General features: G+C 30.6%; 1 protein-coding gene across 6 annotated transcripts in view; it reads left to right on the top strand.

The window, feature by feature from the left end:
• LOC134721543 (ras-related protein Rab-13-like) overlaps positions 1-23,617 on the top strand; it is a 75,461-nt gene that overhangs the window by 44,258 nt on the left and 7,586 nt on the right. For 2 of the 6 annotated variants that reach the window (XM_063584634.1, XM_063584628.1), the window contains exons 2-4: positions 14,553-14,619; positions 15,564-15,611; positions 22,041-22,088. In XM_063584634.1, the coding sequence (XP_063440704.1) occupies positions 14,553-14,619; positions 15,564-15,611; positions 22,041-22,088 (163 nt within the window). The other 4 variants (XM_063584629.1, XM_063584630.1, XM_063584631.1 and 1 more) reach the window with 4 other exon arrangements.

Raw genomic sequence — 23,617 nt, 5'->3', positions numbered from 1 at the left:
TGACTTTCAGCATACTAGTATACAATTGACTGTCATCATACTAGTATACAATTGACTGTCATCATACTAGTTTACAATGGACTGTCATCATACTAGTATACATGTACAATTGACTGTCATCATACTAGTATACAACGACTGTCATCATACTAGTATACAATTGACTGTCATCATACTAGTATACAATTGACTGTCATCATACTAGTATACATGTACAATTGACTGTCCTAGTATACAATTGACTGTCATCATACTAGTATACAATGGACTGTCATCATACTAGTATACATGTACAATTGACTGTCATCATACTAGTATACAACGACTGTCATCATACTAGTATACAATTGACTGTCATCATACTAGTATACAATTGACTGTCATCATACTAGTATACATGTACAATTGACTGTCCTAGTATACAATTGACTGTCATCATACTAGTATACAATTGACTGTCATCATACTAGTTTACAATTGACTGTCATCATACTAGTATACATGTACAATTGACTGTCATCATACTAGTATACAATGAACTGTCATCATACTAGTATACAATTGACTGTCATCATACTAGTATACAATGGACTGTCATCATACTAGTTTACAATGGACTGTCATCATACTAGTATACAATTGACTGTCATCATACTAATATACAATTGACTGTCATCATACTAGTATACAATTGACTGTCATCATAATAGTATACAATTGACTCTCATCATACTAGTATACAATTGACTGTCATCATAATAGTATACAATTGACTCTCATTATACTAGTTTACAATGGACTGTCATCATACTAGTATACATGTACAATTGACTGTCATCATACTAGTATACAACGACTGTCATCATACTAGTATACAATTGACTGTCATCATACTAGTATACAATTGACTGTCATCATACTAGTATACATGTACAATTGACTGTCCTAGTATACAATTGACTGTCATCATACTAGTATACAATTGACTGTCATCATACTAGTTTACAATTGGCTGTCATCATACTAGTATACAATTGACTGTCATCATACTAGTATACAATTGACTGTCATCATACTAGTATACATGTACAATTGACTGTCCTATTATACAATTGACTGTCATCATACTAGTATACAATTGACTGTCATACTAGTTTACAATTGACTGTCATCATACTAGTATACATGTACAATTAACTGTCATCATACTAGTATACAATGGACTGTCATCATACTAGTATACAATTGACTGTCATCATAATAGTATACAATGGACTGTCATCATACTAGTTTACAATGGACTGTCATCATACTAGTATACAATTGACTGTCATCATACTAGTATACATGTACAATTGACTGTCCTAGTATACAATTGACTGTCATCATACTAGTATACAATTGACTGTCATCATACTAGTTTACAATTGACTGTCATCATACTAGTATACAATTGACTGTCATCATACTAGTATACATGTACAATTGACTGTCCTAGTATACAATTGACTGTCATCATACTAGTATATTATTGACTGTCATCATACTAGTTTACAATTGACTGTCATCATACTAGTATACATGTACAATTGACTGTCATCATACTAGTATACAATGAACTGTCATCATACTAGTATACAATTGACTGTCATCATACTAGTATACAATAGACTGTCATCATACTAGTTTACAATGGACTGTCATCATACTAGTATACAATTGACTGTCATCATACTAGTATACAATTGACTGTCATCATAATAGTATACAATTGACTCTCATCATACAAGTATACAATTGACTGTCATCATAATAGTATACAATTGACTCTCATTATACTAGTTTACAATGGACTGTCATCATACTAGTATACATGTACAATTGACTGTCATCATACTAGTATACAACGACTGTCATCATACTAGTATACAATTGACTGTCATCATACTAGTATACAATTGACTGTCATCATACTAGTATACATGTACAATTGACTGTCCTAGTATACAATTGACTGTCATCATACTAGTATACAATTGACTGTCATCATACTAGTATACATGTACAATTGACTGTCCTAGTATACAATTGACTGTCATCATACTAGTATACAATTGACTGTCATCATATTAGTTTACAATTGGCTGTCATCATACTAGTATACAATTGACTGTCATCATACTAGTATACAATTGACTGTCATCATACTAGTATACATGTACAATTGACTGTCCTATTATACAATTGACTGTCATCATACTAGTATACAATTGACTGTCATACTAGTTTACAATTGACTGTCATCATACTAGTATACATGTACAATTAACTGTCATCATACTAGTATACAATGGACTGTCATCATACTAGTATACAATTGACTGTCATCATACTAGTATACAATGGACTGTCATCATACTAGTTTACAATGGACTGTCATCATACTAGTATACAATTGACTGTCATCATACTAATATACAATTGACTGTCATCATACTAGTATACAATTGACTGTCATCATAATAGTATACAATTGACTCTCATCATACTAGTATACAATTGACTCATCATAATAGTATACAATTGACTCTCATTATACTAGTTTACAATGGACTGTCATCATACTAGTATACATGTACAATTGACTGTCATCATACTAGTATACAACGACTGTCATCATACTAGTATACAATTGACTGTCATCATACTAGTAGACAATTGACTGTCATCATACTAGTATACAATTGACTGTCATCATACTAGTTTACAATGGACTGTCATCATACTAGTATACAATTGACTGTCATCATACTAGTTTACAATGGACTGTCATCATACTAGTTTACAATGGACTGTCATCATACTAGTTTACAATGGACTGTCATCATACTAGTATACAATTGACTGTCATCATAATAGTATACAATTGACTCTCATCATACTAGTATACAATTGACTGTCATCATAATAGTATACAATTGACTCTCATTATACTAGTTTACAATGGACTGTCATCATACTAGTATACATGTACAATTGACTGTCATCATACTAGTATACAACGACTGTCATCATACTAGTATACAATTGACTGTCATCATACTAGTAGACAATTGACTGTCATCATACTAGTATACATGTACAATTGACTGTCATCATACTAGTATACAATGAACTGTCATCATACTAGTATACAATGAACTGTCATCATACTAGTATACAATTGACTGTCATCATACTAGTATACAATTGACTGTCATCATACTAGTTTACAATTGACTGTCATCATACTAGTATACATGTACAATTGACTGTCATCATACTAGTATACAATGAACTGTCATCATACTAGTATACAATTGACTGTCATCATACTAGTATACAATGGACTGTCATCATACTAGTTTACAATGGACTGTCATCATACTAGTATACAATTGACTGTCATCATACTAATATACAATTGACTGTCATCATACTAGTATACAATTGACTGTCATCATAATAGTATACAATTGACTCTCATCATACTAGTATACAATTGACTGTCATCATAATAGTATACAATTGACTCTCATTATACTAGTTTACAATGGACTGTCATCATACTAGTATACATGTACAATTGACTGTCATCATACTAATATACAACGACTGTCATCATACTAGTATACAATTGACTGTCATCATACTAGTATACAATTGACTGTCATCATACTAGTATACAATTGACTGTCATCATACTAGTTTACAATTGGCTGTCATCATACTAGTATACAATTGACTGTCATCATACTAGTATACAATTGACTGTCATCATACTAGTATACATGTACAATTGACTGTCCTATTATACAATTGACTGTCATCATACTAGTATACAATTGACTGTCATACTAGTTTACAATTGACTGTCATCATACTAGTATACATGTACAATTAACTGTCATCATACTAGTATACAATGGACTGTCATCATACTAGTATACAATTGACTGTCATCATACTAGTATACAATGGACTGTCATCATACTAGTTTACAATGGACTGTCATCATACTAGTATACAATTGACTGTCATCATACTAATATACAATTGACTGTCATCATACTAGTATACAATTGACTGTCATCATAATAGTATACAATTGACTCTCATCATACTAGTATACAATTGACTGTCATCATAATAGTATACAATTGACTCTCATTATACTAGTTTACAATGGACTGTCATCATACTAGTATACATGTACAATTGACTGTCATCATACTAGTATACAACGACTGTCATCATACTAGTATACAATTGACTGTCATCATACTAGTAGACAATTGACTGTCATCATACTAGTATACAATTGACTGTCATCATACTAGTTTACAATGGACTGTCATCATACTAGTATACAATTGACTGTCATCATACTAGTTTACAATGGACTGTCATCATACTAGTTTACAATGGACTGTCATCATACTAGTATACAATTGACTGTCATCATACTAGTATACAATTGACTTTCAGCATACTAGTATACAATTGACTGTCATCATACTAGTATACAATTGACTGTCATCATACTAGTTTACAATGGACTGTCATCATACTAGTATACATGTACAATTGACTGTCATCATACTAGTATACAACGACTGTCATCATACTAGTATACAATTGACTGTCATCATACTAGTATACAATTGACTGTCATCATACTAGTATACAATTGACTGTCATCATACTAGTATACAATTGACTGTCATCATACTAGTATACATGTACAATTGACTGTCCTAGTATACAATTGACTGTCATCATACTAGTATACAATTGACTGTCATCATACTAGTTTACAATTGACTGTCATCATACTAGTATACATGTACAATTGACTGTCATCATACTAGTATACAATGAACTGTCATCATACTAGTATACAATTGACTGTCATCATACTAGTATACAATGGACTGTCATCATACTAGTTTACAATGGACTGTCATCATACTAGTATACAATTGACTGTCATCATACTAGTAGACAATTGACTGTCATCATACTAGTATACAATTGACTGTCATCATACTAGTTTACAATGGACTGTCATCATACTAGTATACAATTGACTGTCATCATACTAGTTTACAATGGACTGTCATCATACTAGTTTACAATGGACTGTCATCATACTAGTATACAATTGACTGTCATCATACTAGTATACAATTGACTTTCAGCATACTAGTATACAATTGACTGTCATCATACTAGTATACAATTGACTGTCATCATACTAGTATACATGTACAATTGACTGTCATCATACTAGTATACAACGACTGTCATCATACTAGTATACAATTGACTGTCATCATACTAGTATACAATGGACTGTCATCATACTAGTATACATGTACAATTGACTGTCCTAGTATACAATTGACTGTCATCATACTAGTATACAATTGACTGTCATCATACTAGTTTACAATTGACTGTCATCATACTAGTATACAATTGACTGTCATCATACTAGTATACAATTGACTGTCATCATACTAGTATACATGTACAATTGACTGTCCTAGTATACAATTGACTGTCATCATACTAGTATATTATTGACTCATCATACTAGTTTACAATTGACTGTCATCATACTAGTATACATGTACAATTGACTGTCATCATACTAGTATACAATTAACTGTCATCATACTAGTATACAATTGACTGTCATCATACTAGTATACAATGGACTGTCATCATACTAGTTTACAATGGACTGTCATCATACTAGTATACAATTGACTGTCATCATACTAGTTTACAATGGATTGTCATCATACTAGTATACAATGGACTGTCATCATACTAGTATACAATTGACTGTCATCATACTAGTATACAATTGACTGTCATCATTCTAATATACAATTGACTGTCATCATACTAGTATACAATTGACTGTCATCATACTAGTATACAATTGACTGTCATCATACTAGTTTACAATGGACTGTCATCATACTAGTATACATGTACAATTGACTGTCATCATACTAGTATACAACGACTGTCATCATACTAGTATACAATTGACTGTCATCATACTAGTATACAATTGACTGTCATCATACTAGTATACATGTACAATTGACTGTCCTAGTATACAATTGACTGTCATCATACTAGTATACAATTGACTGTCATCATACTAGTTTACAATTGACTGTCATCATACTAGTATACATGTACAATTGACTGTCATCATACTAGTATACAATGAACTGTCATCATACTAGTATACAATTGACTGTCATCATACTAGTATACAATGGACTGTCATCATACTAGTTTACAATGGACTGTCATCATACTAGTATACAATTGACTGTCATCATACTAATATACAATTGACTGTCATCATACTAGTATACAATTGACTGTCATCATAATAGTATACAATTGACTCTCATCATACTAGTATACAATTGACTGTCATCATAATAGTATACAATTGACTCTCATTATACTAGTTTACAATGGACTGTCATCATACTAGTATACATGTACAATTGACTGTCATCATACTAGTATACAACGACTGTCATCATACTAGTATACAATTGACTGTCATCATACTAGTATACAATTGACTGTCATCATACTAGTATACATGTACAATTGACTGTCCTAGTATACAATTGACTGTCATCATACTAGTATACAATTGACTGTCATCATACTAGTTTACAATTGGCTGTCATCATACTAGTATACAATTGACTGTCATCATACTAGTATACAATTGACTGTCATCATACTAGTATACAATTGACTGTCATCATACTAGTATACAATTGACTGTCATCATACTAGTATACATGTACAATTGACTGTCCTATTATACAATTGACTGTCATCATACTAGTATACAATTGACTGTCATACTAGTTTACAATTGACTGTCATCATACTAGTATACATGTACAATTAACTGTCATCATACTAGTATACAATGGACTGTCATCATACTAGTATACAATTGACTGTCATCATACTAGTATACAATGGACTGTCATCATACTAGTTTACAATGGACTGTCATCATACTAGTATACAATTGACTGTCATCATACTAATATACAATTGACTGTCATCATACTAGTATACAATTGAATGTCATCATAATAGTATACAATTGACTCTCATCATACTAGTATACAATTGACTGTCATCATAATAGTATACAATTGACTCTCATTATACTAGTTTACAATGGACTGTCATCATACTAGTATACATGTACAATTGACTGTCATCATACTAGTATACAACGACTGTCATCATACTAGTATACAATTGACTGTCATCATACTAGTAGACAATTGACTGTCATCATACTAGTATACAATTGACTGTCATCATACTAGTTTACAATGGACTGTCATCATACTAGTATACAATTGACTGTCATCATACTAGTTTACAATGGACTGTCATCATACTAGTTTACAATGGACTGTCATCATACTAGTATACAATTGACTGTCATCATACTAGTATACAATTGACTTTCAGCATACTAGTATACAATTGACTGTCATCATACTAGTATACAATTGACTGTCATCATACTAGTTTACAATGGACTGTCATCATACTAGTATACATGTACAATTGACTGTCATCATACTAGTATACAACGACTGTCATCATACTAGTATACAATTGACTGTCATCATACTAGTATACAATTGACTGTCATCATACTAGTATACAATTGACTGTCATCATACTAGTATACAATTGACTGTCATCATACTAGTATACATGTACAATTGACTGTCCTAGTATACAATTGACTGTCATCATACTAGTATACAATTGACTGTCATCATACTAGTTTACAATTGACTGTCATCATACTAGTATACATGTACAATTGACTGTCATCATACTAGTATACAATGAACTGTCATCATACTAGTATACAATTGACTGTCATCATACTAGTATACAATGGACTGTCATCATACTAGTTTACAATGGACTGTCATCATACTAGTATACAATTGACTGTCATCATACTAGTAGACAATTGACTGTCATCATACTAGTATACAATTGACTGTCATCATACTAGTTTACAATGGACTGTCATCATACTAGTATACAATTGACTGTCATCATACTAGTTTACAATGGACTGTCATCATACTAGTTTACAATGGACTGTCATCATACTAGTATACAATTGACTGTCATCATACTAGTATACAATTGACTTTCAGCATACTAGTATACAATTGACTGTCATCATACTAGTATACAATTGACTGTCATCATACTAGTTAACAATGGACTGTCATCATACTAGTATACATGTACAATTGACTGTCATCATACTAGTATACAACGACTGTCATCATACTAGTATACAATTGACTGTCATCATACTAGTATACAATTGACTGTCATCATACTAGTTTACAATTGACTGTCATCATACTAGTATACAATTGACTGTCATCATACTAGTATACAATTGACTGTCATCATACTAGTATACATGTACAATTGACTGTCCTAGTATACAATTGACTGTCATCATACTAGTATATTATTGACTGTCATCATACTAGTTTACAATTGACTGTCATCATACTAGTATACATGTACAATTGACTGTCATCATACTAGTATACAATTAACTGTCATCATACTAGTATACAATTGACTGTCATCATACTAGTATACAATGGACTGTCATCATACTAGTTTACAATGGACTGTCATCATACTAGTATACAATTGACTGTCATCATACTAGTTTACAATGGATTGTCATCATACTAGTATACAATGGACTGTCATCATACTAGTATACAATTGACTGTCATCATACTAGTATACAATTGACTGTCATCATTCTAATATACAATTGACTGTCATCATACTAGTATACAATTGACTGTCATCATACTAGTATACAATTGACTGTCATCATTCTAGTATACAATTGACTGTCATCATACTAGTATACAATTGACTGTCATCATACTAGTATACAATTGAATGTCATCATACTAGTATACAATGAACTGTCATCATACTAGTTTACAATGGATTGTCATCATACTAGTATACAATTGAGAATGGACACGGGGAATGTTTCAAAGAGAAAACAAATCGACCAAAGAGCATTAATACAATATATTTCAATTTTAAACATAAGCAGTCAAGTAACATGTATTTGTATACCAGGCTGAACTAGCCTTTAGAGGCTTATGATGCTCTGTCATTTATGTACGAAAAATGATATGAATAATTTTCAAATCCAATAATCCTTATTATATTTGAGGATTAATTCTTATTAGTTAGTTTCAATCTATTAGTTGTGTTTACTAATTAAATTAGAAAATGTAAATAAAAGTATAAACTTAATAATTTTTGTTTGATAATGCAAGGGTTGTTTATGGAAAATTAGGAAGATAAGAGTTGTCCCTCTTTGGAAGTACTATCCACATTATATTATGAAAAAAAGAAGAAATTGAAATAAAAGATAACAGAGAATTTATCACCTAGAAATGACTAAATTCTGACAGTTGATCTATGTAAGAATAATTTATCCCATTTTCTGTGTTAGCAGGTACTGATTTTTATAGTTCGTTCTTATGTTGTACTGTTATATCACTGTCACAGGTTAGGGGAGGTTTGGGATCCAGCTATCATGTTTAACCCAGCAACGTTCTGTATGAATGTGCCTTTCCAAGTCAGGAGCCTATAATTCAGTGGTTGTCGTTTGTTTATGTGTCACATATTCGTTTGTCTTTCTTTTTTTGTACATAAATAAGGCCATTACTTTTCTCGTTTGAATTATTTTACATTGTCATTTTCGGGGCCTTTTAAAGCTGACTTTGCGGTATTGGCTTTATTCATTGTTGAAGGCCGCATGTTGACCTATAGTTATTAATTTATGTGTCGTTTTGGTCTCTTGTGGACAGTTGTCTCATTGGCAATCATACCACATCTTCTTTTTTTATACATGTAAATGCATACAAGTAAAAAAAAAATATAACATTATTTATCACAAAAAGTACATAACAAGCATGTTTAACAATGAACAGACCAGGCCCTATTTAGTACAATGCAGATATTATAAAATATATATTTAATGACTAGAGTTTGTATAAATGTGTAGTTTGCCTTTTCATCTTGGTGTTAATTTGGGTTATCTCCCTTTATCCAAATAAAAAAATTGACATTTGCTTCTTATTTGGATGTATTTTGTTTGCTTTTATCTTTTTTTTAAAGGTAGCTGGGTCAAGGTATAAATTGGTTCTACTGTGCTAAAATGAATTTGTATTATTGTGTATATCATTGTCTCATGTGTGCCTGTTCCAGTGATCATACATGTATATTCCACTAAGTGTTTTATCTTGTAAATTGAGTAAGTTTGAAACATAGTTATAATTCAAGTTTGTTTCAACAGTAAAATGATTCACATTACATATATTTTAATATACAAATTGGATCTCTTACTTTTATCATAACATTAAAAATTTACATTGCATTCACATTAACACATAAAAATATAGCGTTCAGACATGTACATTTTTCTCAGAATTTCTCAGGGGGTCCAATCATAGATTAACAAACTTACATGTTTAGTCTTAGAGGCACGATTTTCTTATTAGTTGTTATTGGCTTTGAACTAGCTGTCAGATAACTCCGAGTACTCTCAGATCTGTTAATTGTGTCTTTTTGTGTCGGGATGTATAAGTACCCGGCCACGTCCACTTGTATTTTTTGTCTATCTGATGAAGCCTTTTTCAACTGATTTTTATAGTTCGTTCTTATGTTGTTCTGTTATACCACTGTCCCAGGTTAGGGGGAGGGTTGGGATCCCGCTTACATGTTAAACCCCGCCACATTATTTATGTATGTGCCTGTCCCAAGTCAGGAGCCTGTAATTCAGTGGTTGTCGTTTGTTTATGTGTTACATATTTGTTTTTCCTTCATTTTTTTGTATAAATAAGAGCGTTAGTTTTCTCGTTCGAATTGTTTTACATTGTCTTATCGGGGCCTTTTATAGCTGACTATGCGGTATGGGCTTTGCTCATTGTTGAAGGCCGTACAGTGACCTATAGTTGTTAATGTTTGTGTCATTTTGGTCTTTTGTGGATAGTTGTCTCATTGGCAAGCATACCACATCTTCTTTTTTATATAACAAGTGTGAATAGAATTGTACACGTTCATGTAAGGAGATTTATGTAATTAACTGATGAACAATTTGACTTATAAATGAGCAGACTTTGAACATAAATATTTATAGATTGATCAACTTCAAACTTTTCGAAAAATTTATTGTGATCATGTAGACTGATTATCTTAGGTAGAGGTAGACACTAAAAAATGTGACTTTGATATATATATATATATATATAATAATATTCAAATTGTATATAAACGTGTATATGTTAGGTCAGTCTTGCGATCCATTTGTTTCGGTCTACGAAATGTTGGAAACCAAAAATTGTCGTATTATTTCTTCTCACGTAAATTAAAACATTAAAAAATCTAATATTCATTAATAAATGTTTGTGATATATTAATTATAAAAAAGAAGATGTGTTATGATTGCCAATGAGACAACTATCCACAAAAGACCAAAATGACACAAACATTAACAACTATAGGTCACCGTACGGCCTTCAACAATGAGCAAAGCCCATACCGCATAGTCAGCTATAAAAGGCCCCGATAAGACAATGTAAAACAATTCAAACGAGAAAACTAACTGCTTTATTTATGTAAAAAAATGAACAAAAAACAAATATGTAACACAGAAACAAACGACAACCACTGAATTGTTCATATTATACTAAAAACGTTCATTCAAAACAATAAAATGATGAACAAGACTTTCTTCTTCCTGTCTTTTTTAATGAAGAAGAGAATACTTGTAGATATTTACTCGCTCATAGTTTAGACATAAACACGCTTGTTTTATCGTACAAATGAGATTTGGAATTGAAATACTTAAGCTCAATGACATGTACTTTCGGTCGCCCGCTCATATATTTTTCTCTTTATTCATTTATTTTTTTAATCTAAAGGAAAATTTATATTGAGTAATTAAAAGTCTTGGTACTAATTTGAAAATATCCTAAAATTAAAACATTCAATTTGAAAGAAAAAAAAGATTATGTGTAATATTCAAATTTAACAAACCCCCCGGCCATTCCTCCATACCAACAAAACACAGAGAGGGGAAGAAAGAAAATAACATAAATTCAATGCTTGGTTATTTTAACACAAGCATTTAAATTTGATTGGTATTGTTGACTACTTTGTTTGACAAAGGGCATTGACATTAAATCCATTTAAGTATTTTGATAATTGTTTAACCTTTCCCTTTAATGGATTACCCGTATGAGAGAATACATGTACCACATTTAATGAGAATGCTACTAAACAGGTCGATCGCGGATGGTAACTAATAAACAAACTAGATATTAACCTTTTATATTAGAAATGGATGGTAAACCTAAAAAAAAGCAAAGGTAAATAGCAGGATTATATCATTTATGTCAGACTCTGCATTTTCTCATTTATGTACAGGTACCGGTATTATGATGCAGTAACTTTACTATGGATTTTAACTTATGATATTCTAATTAATTCAGGTGAACAATAGTTCGGAATTCACCTTTTTATTTTTAAAAATGGTGGGTGAAATGGATTGAGCTTTGAAGTATGTGTACTATATTTATTTATTGTTCTCCTTCAGGAGAGGATGAACATAGATACAAAAGAAGTTATAACACAGAGCTACCGTGTTAATAATGAGAATTTAGATTTGAATAAAATAGACGAATAAATAAATGAATAAATTATAATTAGCTTTATGAATAATTAAATAGATAATTGATAAAAATAGAATAAACAAATAAATGTTCAGATAAATCGAATTATGTCTATTTAGATATTTTAGTAGTAATGAATATCAAATTAACTGTCATATTCCATGCTTAATCTATAGATACACTTTACATATAAAGAGAACGTGAAACTGTCTGCATCTGATTTTTCAAGAAGGAAAACAATTGTCGCTGTTACATGATAGCGGAGTTAGTGTCAAGTTTGTGTCTTCCATATGATGAAACTTTGCGCTAAACTCAATGGGTCCAATATTAATCACATCTATCAAAAATAAGTCTCTTGTTGACGATACACTACGACATTGTATCATCAAAATACTGAAGTACTGAACATCGGATGACCGTAAGTTCTTGTAGATGGTCATTAGCACTTGTCTCTGAAAAAAAATTCACATTTATATACACGAGAGGTTTTTTTTCTGGGACAAATTCGTGCGTGGATGACAAACACATGACAGAGAATTCAACCTAACCGTAATGACTATTATATATTCATTTTGTATTGATACAAATCAGTATACTCTGGTTTGTTGTATGTTATATTAATATTTGTAAATTACAGTTACATGTATATATAATTTTCATCCTTTTGTATATCATTCTATTCTACTATATTAATAATAGTGCAGTGCATGTGCATGTTTGACTCTCTTCTGTAATAATTCGATGTTTCTAATAGATTGGAAATGAGTAGGCATTCATATTTTCCTGCAAAACGTCCTTCTTTAAATATTTTTCCGCGTGCCTTAACACCTTTTATGTACGTGTGCATAGATATAAGAGATTTTGTACTTATATGTATATTTCTAACGCAAAAAAAAATCCCTTAACATCATTTAAACATTGCTTAGTGTTGAACCCGGCTACATTTTGAATTGTTAAGGAAGCCGTAAAATTTTCGGATCAAAACATATTGAGGAATTTTGGTAAACATGCAGAAGAGTTCGGGATTCAGTAAATTCTGATTTAATAACGCAAAGTGATAAAATAATAAAAATCCTTTTAAAAAAAACCCCAAACTATGTTATATTTTAAACAGTAACTTTCCCTCGATGAAGATTACCGAAAGATTTGAGTTCAAACATGTTATTGGCATGGTACATGTATACACACCATAAAGAGTTTAAACTTTTCAACAGAGAAAACCAGGCGGTTACGAATTCAAACACTTCCAGTTTGCTCGATTTGCATTATTTAAGTTTAATTCAGATGACCGCAAATTTCTTTTGGTTTGTATAGAACCAGGTTATAACATTTAGGAGATAATTGTATTGTATGTTAAGCTCCGACGGCATCAATTGTGGATTTGATGGTCGCAAACTAAGTTTACTGGCGACGCGTTAGGACCATCAAATACCCAATTGATGCCGTCGGAGCTTTACATACAATATTGTTATCTCCATTTTAATGAAACTGACAGAAAACAACGTTAAAACATGTAATTAAAATCTGTCATATGCCGTCTGCGCTTGCGCCCCATATCATCAATTGCCAATTGATGCCATGTAAAAAGGTGACGTTATCCAATCAAAATGAACGTTACAATCGTTGTTGCATTAGAATACACAATATCAAACTTTGTTTTTGGTTTTATTTCAGGCATTTCTCAATACTTGTTACGGGTTCGTCAGGCTGTGGGAAGACAAGCTTGATTAATCGCTTAATTGTGAGTACAATAAAAATTAAATACTACATATTTGCTGCAAACAGTTTAACTTCTCTATAAATATGAACTTATGAAATTGCATACTAGTATTTATTTATTTATTTAAAAATTATGCGGTATTGATTTTTCTCATTGCTGAAGGTCGTACGGGTATCTATAACTATAGTTCTTAATTTCTGTGTCCTTTGGTCTCTTGTGAAGAGTTGTCTCATGGGCAATCATATCACATTTAAAAAAACTCACACTAAATATGACAGTTGTAGTTCAACATATTATTGAATGAAATAAACCGTTGCTTCAAGCTAGTTGAAGGAAAATCAACTATTTATATATAGTATAGTCTTCAACAACAGCATTTTTATTCAATAAGGGTTTTAAAAAAGTCTTTATTTCTGTTTGTCATTTCAATTACCCTTTTCTGGAAGCTGTTGTTCCAGTTTTTCACTTTTTCTTTTACAAGTATATTGTTTCGTTTATCATGGTTAAAATGATGTCCACTGATGATCATTCAATTTGTATATTAGACATTGGGTCGTTAATTTTTTTCATGTCGCACTGCGGGTGATGCATGATTCATTGAATTGGCTAGAGGTATAGGAGGAGGGTTGAGATCTCACTTTACATGTTAAACCCCGCTCCATGTTTGCGCCTTTCCCAAGTCATGAGCCTCTGACCTTTATTAACCTTGTCTGATTTTAGATTTTATTTCATTTATATGTTTTGGAGTTTAGTATGGGCTTCATTTTCATTGAACTAGTACACATTTCTGTTTTGAAGCCAACTAAAGCTCGCCTTTTAATTATATATATAAAAAAAGTGTCACGAGAAGATGCAAAACGAGACGTTCATCAAAGTTTTTGAAAAAAACCGTATAAATATATTCGCGCCTCTGTTTCATAAGGCAATGTTAGTGCAATGTCAAAACTATGATTTTTTTCTTTCAGAAAGATACCTTCAATAAAGAACATGTACCTACACAACATATGAGTAAGGTAAGTAAGATGTATCCATAAGTGAACATATTACAATATTGAAATAATTAATTCTACCTTTGCTAGTTTGCATCGTTTTACATTCGACCGTCGACTAATTATGCTAAATGTTAAAAGCAGTATTCTGTTTTTTGTTGTTGCTGTAATTGTCTCCCCTTAAAGCTTGAAATTAAAATAAAGTTCTATTCTGTAACAGAAATTAATGCCTTTTTGAAATAATGTACAAAAAAAGATAATAATCGACGTATCAAAGATAATCATGACAAATTATAATACAGGGGCTATATTGAGAAAAATAAAAGAAAAAAGGTTTGACAATTTGACAGTTGTCTACTGTTAGTGAAAACATGTTTTAAAAGATGTATATTTTGAATGAAGTAGTAGAGTCGATAGTGACAATACATATTATGTCCTACCAAAATGTCAACAAAAGAACGATACACGATTTCAATTGATAATATAAAACAAAATGAGATGCACTCTTTTAAAACTTTTCATTTGCCATGTATGTGCATGACTATGAAAATCAAAACCTGTCGGAAAGAAACTAAATTTCGCGTAAATGATCAAAGGATTCAAATTTATTTTTTGCGGACAATTAGATTAAAATTAGATTTGAAATAGTCCAAAAGTTCTATAGAATTTATCAGAATCCACAAACGGTTAATTTCACTATTTGATTGAATAATTGTGACGTTTGATGATCAACTTATATATATTAATTATAAGTACCGAGCCACGTTAAGGATGTATTCTTCTGACTTTTCAGTCTCGTTCAGTCCCGTTGAAATCTCGTTTTTGAATTATTTCCAAAACATGTGATAGAAGTGGAAAATATCAATGAATTTTAAAAATATTATAACCAAACATGAATATGTGAAAACAGTGTGTTTGTACAATGAATGGTTTTTGAGTAATTCAGTTTTCAAATTTTACGACGTGACCAATCAAGTCAGTATTTTTAGCCAAAATTTTGAGAAAATGGGTGAGGGATACAAAAAAAACATTTTTCAAGAATCATGTACATCCCATATCATTTTGGTCTTTCTAATTTCTTAGATATGTATCTTTTCAATCATTTATATAAAAAAAGTTGAAATAATATGCATTTTATTCTTAAAACTGAGAAAAAACACAAAAATACAAAATTGACAGCATGGTAAATCTTACACAAAAAAGCGTCAAAATATGATAAAACTTTCTTATATCAACACCTACCTATAATAGTTTTTGTTAGTAAAAATTGTTCAGATTGGTCCATTTCATCTTTATAGAAAGTATGAAAAAAAGTTTAATTGTGGAACTGTGATTTTTTCACAATAATAGCCAAAAAATAGGTAAAAATCGATGAAAAATGGGAAAATCATCAAAATTGGGCATTTTCAAAGGACCTTAGCAAAAAAAGAAGTGCACCACCGTATGGTTTTCTCTTCACCAATTATTTTGTTACAGTCTTATAAGCCCAAAAATCAGGTTAAGAAAAAAAGTTTAATTCTAGAAATGTTTGGCTCCTCAGAGGTGTACATCCTTAAAAGGATATCACAGAAAACAATCCAAAATTAAAAGTAATATTAATTATAGAACAAAGACAAATGAAAGAAAAATATAACACCTTGTTAAGATGATAAACAACGTCAGTACACATAATCTATACATCAAGACCATCATGTATTATTTGTGAAGTTGATACGGAATATTTATCAACAAGGCCTTGGAAAGGATAATGTATACATTTTACCGATTTCTTATCAAGTCGAATTTCGCTTTACAAATTAACAAAGAAACTGTATGATTTAAAAAAAAAACAAATTGGTGGCAAACATTGCCTTTATCTTTAAATGAGAGATTGGCATCATTAATTGAAACTTCTGTTTTTTTTGTAATTTGGCCCAATGACGTCATAGAAGTAAAAAAAAATGTTTTTAGTAAACGTATTTATAATTCTGTGGTCATTCGGTATTACCATCTTGAAAAATGGTCGTATGTAATGAAAACTTCATCTTGATTTCGAAATAAAAAGAAGTGTATCGTTCTTCTTTTTACTAGACGTATAGTTTAACAGAATTTTCCGACTCCAATCAACAGTCTTTAAAGATAAATTTCTCTAAAACTACTCAATGGATTTTTAAAATCTTTCACTCATTTTAAAGCTAAAATATAGTCCTTTCTTATTCTATTAAAAATTTATTTTTGGTTTGATTAATCTCAAAATATAGCTCATTATTTGCAAAAAAAAGTGGTCTTCCAACTTGGGTGAAAATGGCACATTCATGTCAAATGGTAGTAAAAGTTTGTTTTCATCTCTTTAATCAACCATATAAAATCAACAAAACCGTGTCTTAGATTTTTGATATATGCTCCAGTAAGAAGACACATTTATTTAACTACTGGGTTCCAAACCTCATTTCACCTTTCATCTTTGAAGACATATTTAATCATTTAGAAGCATATTATTCAAAAACTGGGACACGGTATTGTAGAAAATGCACCCTTCAATCATATATATCAAAATCAAGCCAAAGGGGGTACCAATAAAGTTTCTATTTTTATTTTTTCATTACAATTCTCATGAAAAATTGTTCTGAGAAATGACATAAAAACTGAATTTCCCCCTTAGAACCTCTATAAAGTCAATATAAATACAAAAATTCCACTGGGAACACCCCAGGAGTGTTCTGATACCATTACTATATCAATAGAACCACACACTTTGTGTCTTTGATGCTCTAATGCTGTAAATTTTGCATTTATATGTGAATTGTCCAACACTAACTTGGCATTTGGCGGGAGTTTGACGTCACAGATTTGACCAACATCTATGATGTAGTAATTAAATATAGACAAAGCTCCGACTTTTTCCAGACAGTCTAAGATAAGAGAATAACATGATTGACCAGCTGCATATAATCAATTGTTTAACATCATTATTCTCTATGTATAAAGAATAATTTTCATTTAAATTTAAAACAAGTTGCTTTCTTTAAAAAAAGAAAAGCAATACATGAACCTAAGACCACTGACTGCCGGGTCATTCATGATTGTTGCTGAATTTGTGTTTACTTTTGAATTGAAATAATTGAATGTGAATAGAAGAAGCCAGTTGAAAGTATATATTTACAGCTTCTATTTGAATAGTTATTTTAAAGCTCGACTATTTTATGTATTACTTGGGAATGTTCATAATTTTCCCGATTATAACCCTTTGACAAATCATAATTTCTACTAACCGGATGACTTATGCAAATTTCACAAACCTATCGCAATATAAATTTATGCACTCAGTTTGTTTTATAATCTGGAATTGTGGATGCATTTAATTTATCTATCATATCTTTATATTGTGTTTCCTAAATGAATGCCTATAAAATTCTCAACTCGTATTCGAAGCTGTCTTTACTCATGGCAGACATTGTGAGCGGTGAAACCAGTGGCATGCAATTGACTGGGACCACTTATGAAGAGACTTATTTTGGTCTCATAAAACATCTCAAGGATTTCCTAACTTTTCTTAAATCAATTCAAACATTCTACAGCAGTACAGGGAAACTCAGTTTTGCCGAAGAATTTCTTTATTCAGAAATTTATGAATACATGTCACTTTCAAAATAACCAATTTGTATAAAAAGTTATGTAGATATAAAAAAAGTACCAGAATTAAAATGATGTATGCCAGACACGAGTTAAGTCTACAAAAAAACATCATTGACGATCGAATGAAAAAAGTTAAAAGGCTAAATATATTAAAAAGTTCAGGAATCTATTCTTAGCTTTTTGTAAAGGACAAAGTTTATAACAGGACAGTGACTCAAAAAAGAAACAACTCGAGGTCAGAATACCATTTGTAATGATGACCGTGCTTGAAAGTCACATGTAAAACTCTTTATGCCGTGTCCTGAATTTAAATAACGAAAACGAAAATAAACTTTCACGAGTGAATTTAATGGTATTGCATGCAAATAATCTTTTAGCGCACGAAATAGTAAATAGAAAGCATCTCACTGATACTCAGGAAAAGAATACGCATTTGTGTCATCACATATTTTCGAATTCGAATGTCAAACGGCCTACATTAAATGTTTTGACTCCGGATTCGTTGACATCTTATCCGGATTGTTTTAGAACGCAAACGGATAGTGTGCTTTTGAAATGTGATCTATAATGTGAATGAATCTAGACGTGTAGGATAGTTGGTCAACACAATGAATACAAATTTCAGAACCGTTCCATAGTACAAATATGTAGATGCTAAAAGGTTAAACTATTAAAACATACGAACAAAAATTGAATTGAAATTTTGTGATAAAATAACATTCCAATTAGTATTTTTTTCAAATTCTTTTGAATATATATAATATCTATGAACACGAACGTCAAGTATTTACGGATGGACATTTTATTTATCGATTTTTTAAATTCTAACATTCCACTATGTGAATATTTTACTATACAAAATATAAGCAAAGACTTCTAAATCCATACTTAAACAGTATAAAATAATCAACATTATGGTTGTAATTAAATTTTGTTGTGATTATTGTAAACTATTTTTACGGTTGTTGTGAGCTGCAAGGATTTAAAATCATGCTTTATGAATCGAAAATACACAAGTATTTTATTCACGACCGTTTAAAATAAAAAAAAATAAAAAAAAATATCTTACTTTCCGTTTTATGGATATAGTACAATACAAAAATATAGATAATAAATAAAAAACCTAAAAACTAAAATGGTATGAAATAATTAACGTAGAAATATAATGATTATTGTTTATAAAGAATTTATTTAGATTCAATTTTTTTGTATCCTTTACAAATGAATATTCAAAAATGCCAAAGCAGAGTATCTCGTCATATATAAAATACTTCATTTCTTAATTGCAGCTGTGAAAATATTCTGATTTCAATCATTGTTAGTTTCTAAAAGAAAACATAAATACAGTATGTAATTTGTATATATTTCTTTGATACTGATTGAATTAAATACTTTTGATAAGAATATTATCTTTCTGTTTTCCGATCTAATATTAATATTTTAACCAGAATGTTCTCTCCCGTAAGGCTATGATGAAATACACAGTGATACCCGTGGTTAAATCTTCAAACATAATTAGTTTACATGTTATCAAGACAACAGACAATACCACGTTATAAATGACCCAGATACAAACGGTGTACAGTGTTCGTTTTAAAACAAATATAATTGCGTCGTCAAGGGCCATCAAATGACCATATCATTCAAAGACGTAGATAACAACCTGTATAAATTACCGATAACTTTCGAGACGTTCCGAGAATTTTATTCTGACTTCCGGCCGAGAGATATCGAGTGGCCCATAGACACACCCAAAACTCACCAATATATAAGCATGAACCCCTCAGGGGGTTCATGCAAAAAGAAATTAACTATGTCTGAAATACAGTAAGCTAGAACATTAAAAGTGTGCATAAAAACAGGTTCATAAAAAGATCCAGAGTTAGACCATCCTCTTCTTGAAAAAACACTTTTCCTCAGATTTTTTCTTAATTTAATGGAACTAATTTCATGGAACTGAAAAAATACACATAAACTGAAAATTAGTTAAAATGCATAAAACTGTATTCAAATGAAGAAGACCAAGGGAAAAAATTTATACAGGCAGTCGGAGGCTTTTAATACTTTCCCACTCTTTTCCATTGTATTTTTTATTTTTTTTTGGTAGATTTTATTTAGTTTAGATTTTTATTTTTCTCTGTTCACTTCCCTGTTTTATAAATTATTTTTGTTGCAAAACAGTGAAATAAGACTATAATATTTATCTTGTGGTCAGGGATTAACAGCTGGACACTGGCATCAACAGATGATTGGAATATTAGCCCCTCCCAAATGCCTATATATTGAGATAAATTACCATGTGCTTTTATTTACATAAGTCAATTATCAATATACTCCCTTTTGTGATATGATAATGACTTTGGGATTTTTACAAACTGTGCAAAATAGTACTAACTTCACAATTATGTGATAAAAAAAATATCTTTAAAAAATCATTGTTAGACTGTAGTGATACCTTAAAGAGTTGATATTCAATAGTATTGCTGGAGTCAAAAACAGTTGTACACTTAAAAAATAGCTACATGTAAGTAGTAGATTACTTATCAAATTTGTTTTTATTTTAAATCAAAATCTGATCAAGGCCTTATGTTTTGGATGATGTTTTGAAAATACAAGAATTTTGAAGGACTTTTTATATTTACATATTTTAAGAACAATGAATTAATATAAGGAAGACAAATCCATAATAACACATGTAAAAACAGAATTGAAACATGAATAACCTGGTCTTGAATTATGAACATACCATATAAAGCAATATTGACTAGTATTTTTATAATGTAAAGGTTGTCACCATAAGGGAAAAGCTTAAAATAATTTATGTTTGTATTTTAATAGATGAAATATGTTGCTCAAGTAAACGGAAAACGAATCAATGTACAGATAGTAAGTATAAAGTATGTGCCTTTATTAAAAAATAAAGGAGTAGATCTTGTTTCGCCCAAATATCACTGTAAATTTGCAAATTATCATACATATTCTTAATTTTAGACTTAGGAAACAGGTATTTAGAAAATGAAGACAAAGGAGTAAGTCCGGTAAGGACCGATTTTGGCCTCAAATTTCAGGTTCAAATAACGAAAGATTGTGGACACTTTTTAATCACTAAAGTGTCTGTTTCAATTGATTCAATTCGTTTATGTGAAAATTTTCACTGATTTAGTCATTTTAAACGCTCCGATTCAAGATTAAAAATTAAAAGTTTATCAAATATGCCAAAAAAAAGTCACTTTTCAGTTGGTTTTTGTCAAAAATGAAAGTGGCCGCATCCGTGTTCATCCTCAACCTTTATATATGTTATGTACATGTATTATCATCAAATACAGCTCAGATCTCAATATTATGAATGAACACGAATGCGGCCACTTTCATTTAAGACGCAAACCGTCTAAAATTTAACTAAAATGCTGAAATTGTGAAGATTTCAGTAATTTAGCATGATTTTATGAAGATATCTCGATATATGTGCAGTATATTGTCAACAACAGCCCATATTTATGTAGCAGAGGCATTCTAAATATCTAAAAGATTTAATTTTCACAATTATGTAAAACTGCTCTATTTTGGGGCCAAAAAGGGGTCTTACTGAACCTACTCCTTTCACAATTGTAAAGTAAAATGTCTTGATTTTCCTTCTTTTTTTTTATCAAGTTTAAGTTTTTTATTTAGATTGGCAAATCATGAGCGCATCCGAGAAACAACTTTATTTCTTGTGAGATTAATATTAGAAACAATTGAGCTTCTCTTAAATAGTTTTGACGTTTCGTTGATGCGAACGATGTTTCTATAATGGAAATAACGATGGAAAACTGTATAAGTTCTGTATTTCTTTTTTTCAATTTGCATGAAAATGTATCATATAATGACGCGATTGTGACATCATCAAATAAAAATTGCGATGTTTTTCATTTTTATTTCTTGACTTTATGTTTTTCCAAACCTGTGTACCAATATGAAATAGTTTTCAAATATTTTATTGTCGTGGGACATACAGGCCTGAATATCCTTTCTTATTTTAGAAGCTTGTCTTTTTTGGCTATTCCTTTCATAAAATGTCATGGTGGTTAATGTTTAGATTTAACCCTAAATTAAATAAACTTATCTTTTTGTCCCTTAATATTCTACTCTGGCTTTAGATCAGCGCATACATTTGTTATATAGAAATACAAAAATATAATGGTTGTATTCATCCGTGAGCACTTAGATCAAGAGCTGAAACACATCAAACGAAAGCATACCAACTGTCAAATTCCTGACTTGATACAGGCATTTCCTATGTAGAAAATGGTGGATTGAACCTAGTTTTATAGCGACAAACCTCTCACTTGCACAACAATCAGATCAATATCTACGATTTCGACGAAAATTGATATCTAATTAATAATATTGAATCCACATTATTAGTTTTTCTATTT

The sequence above is a fragment of the Mytilus trossulus genome, chromosome 6, assembly GCF_036588685.1.
Source record: "Mytilus trossulus isolate FHL-02 chromosome 6, PNRI_Mtr1.1.1.hap1, whole genome shotgun sequence".
NCBI classification, from domain to species: Eukaryota; Metazoa; Mollusca; class Bivalvia; order Mytilida; family Mytilidae; genus Mytilus; species Mytilus trossulus.
The sequence above is the reverse complement of the archived record's forward strand: the minus strand, read 5'-3'. Positions and strand labels throughout refer to the sequence as shown.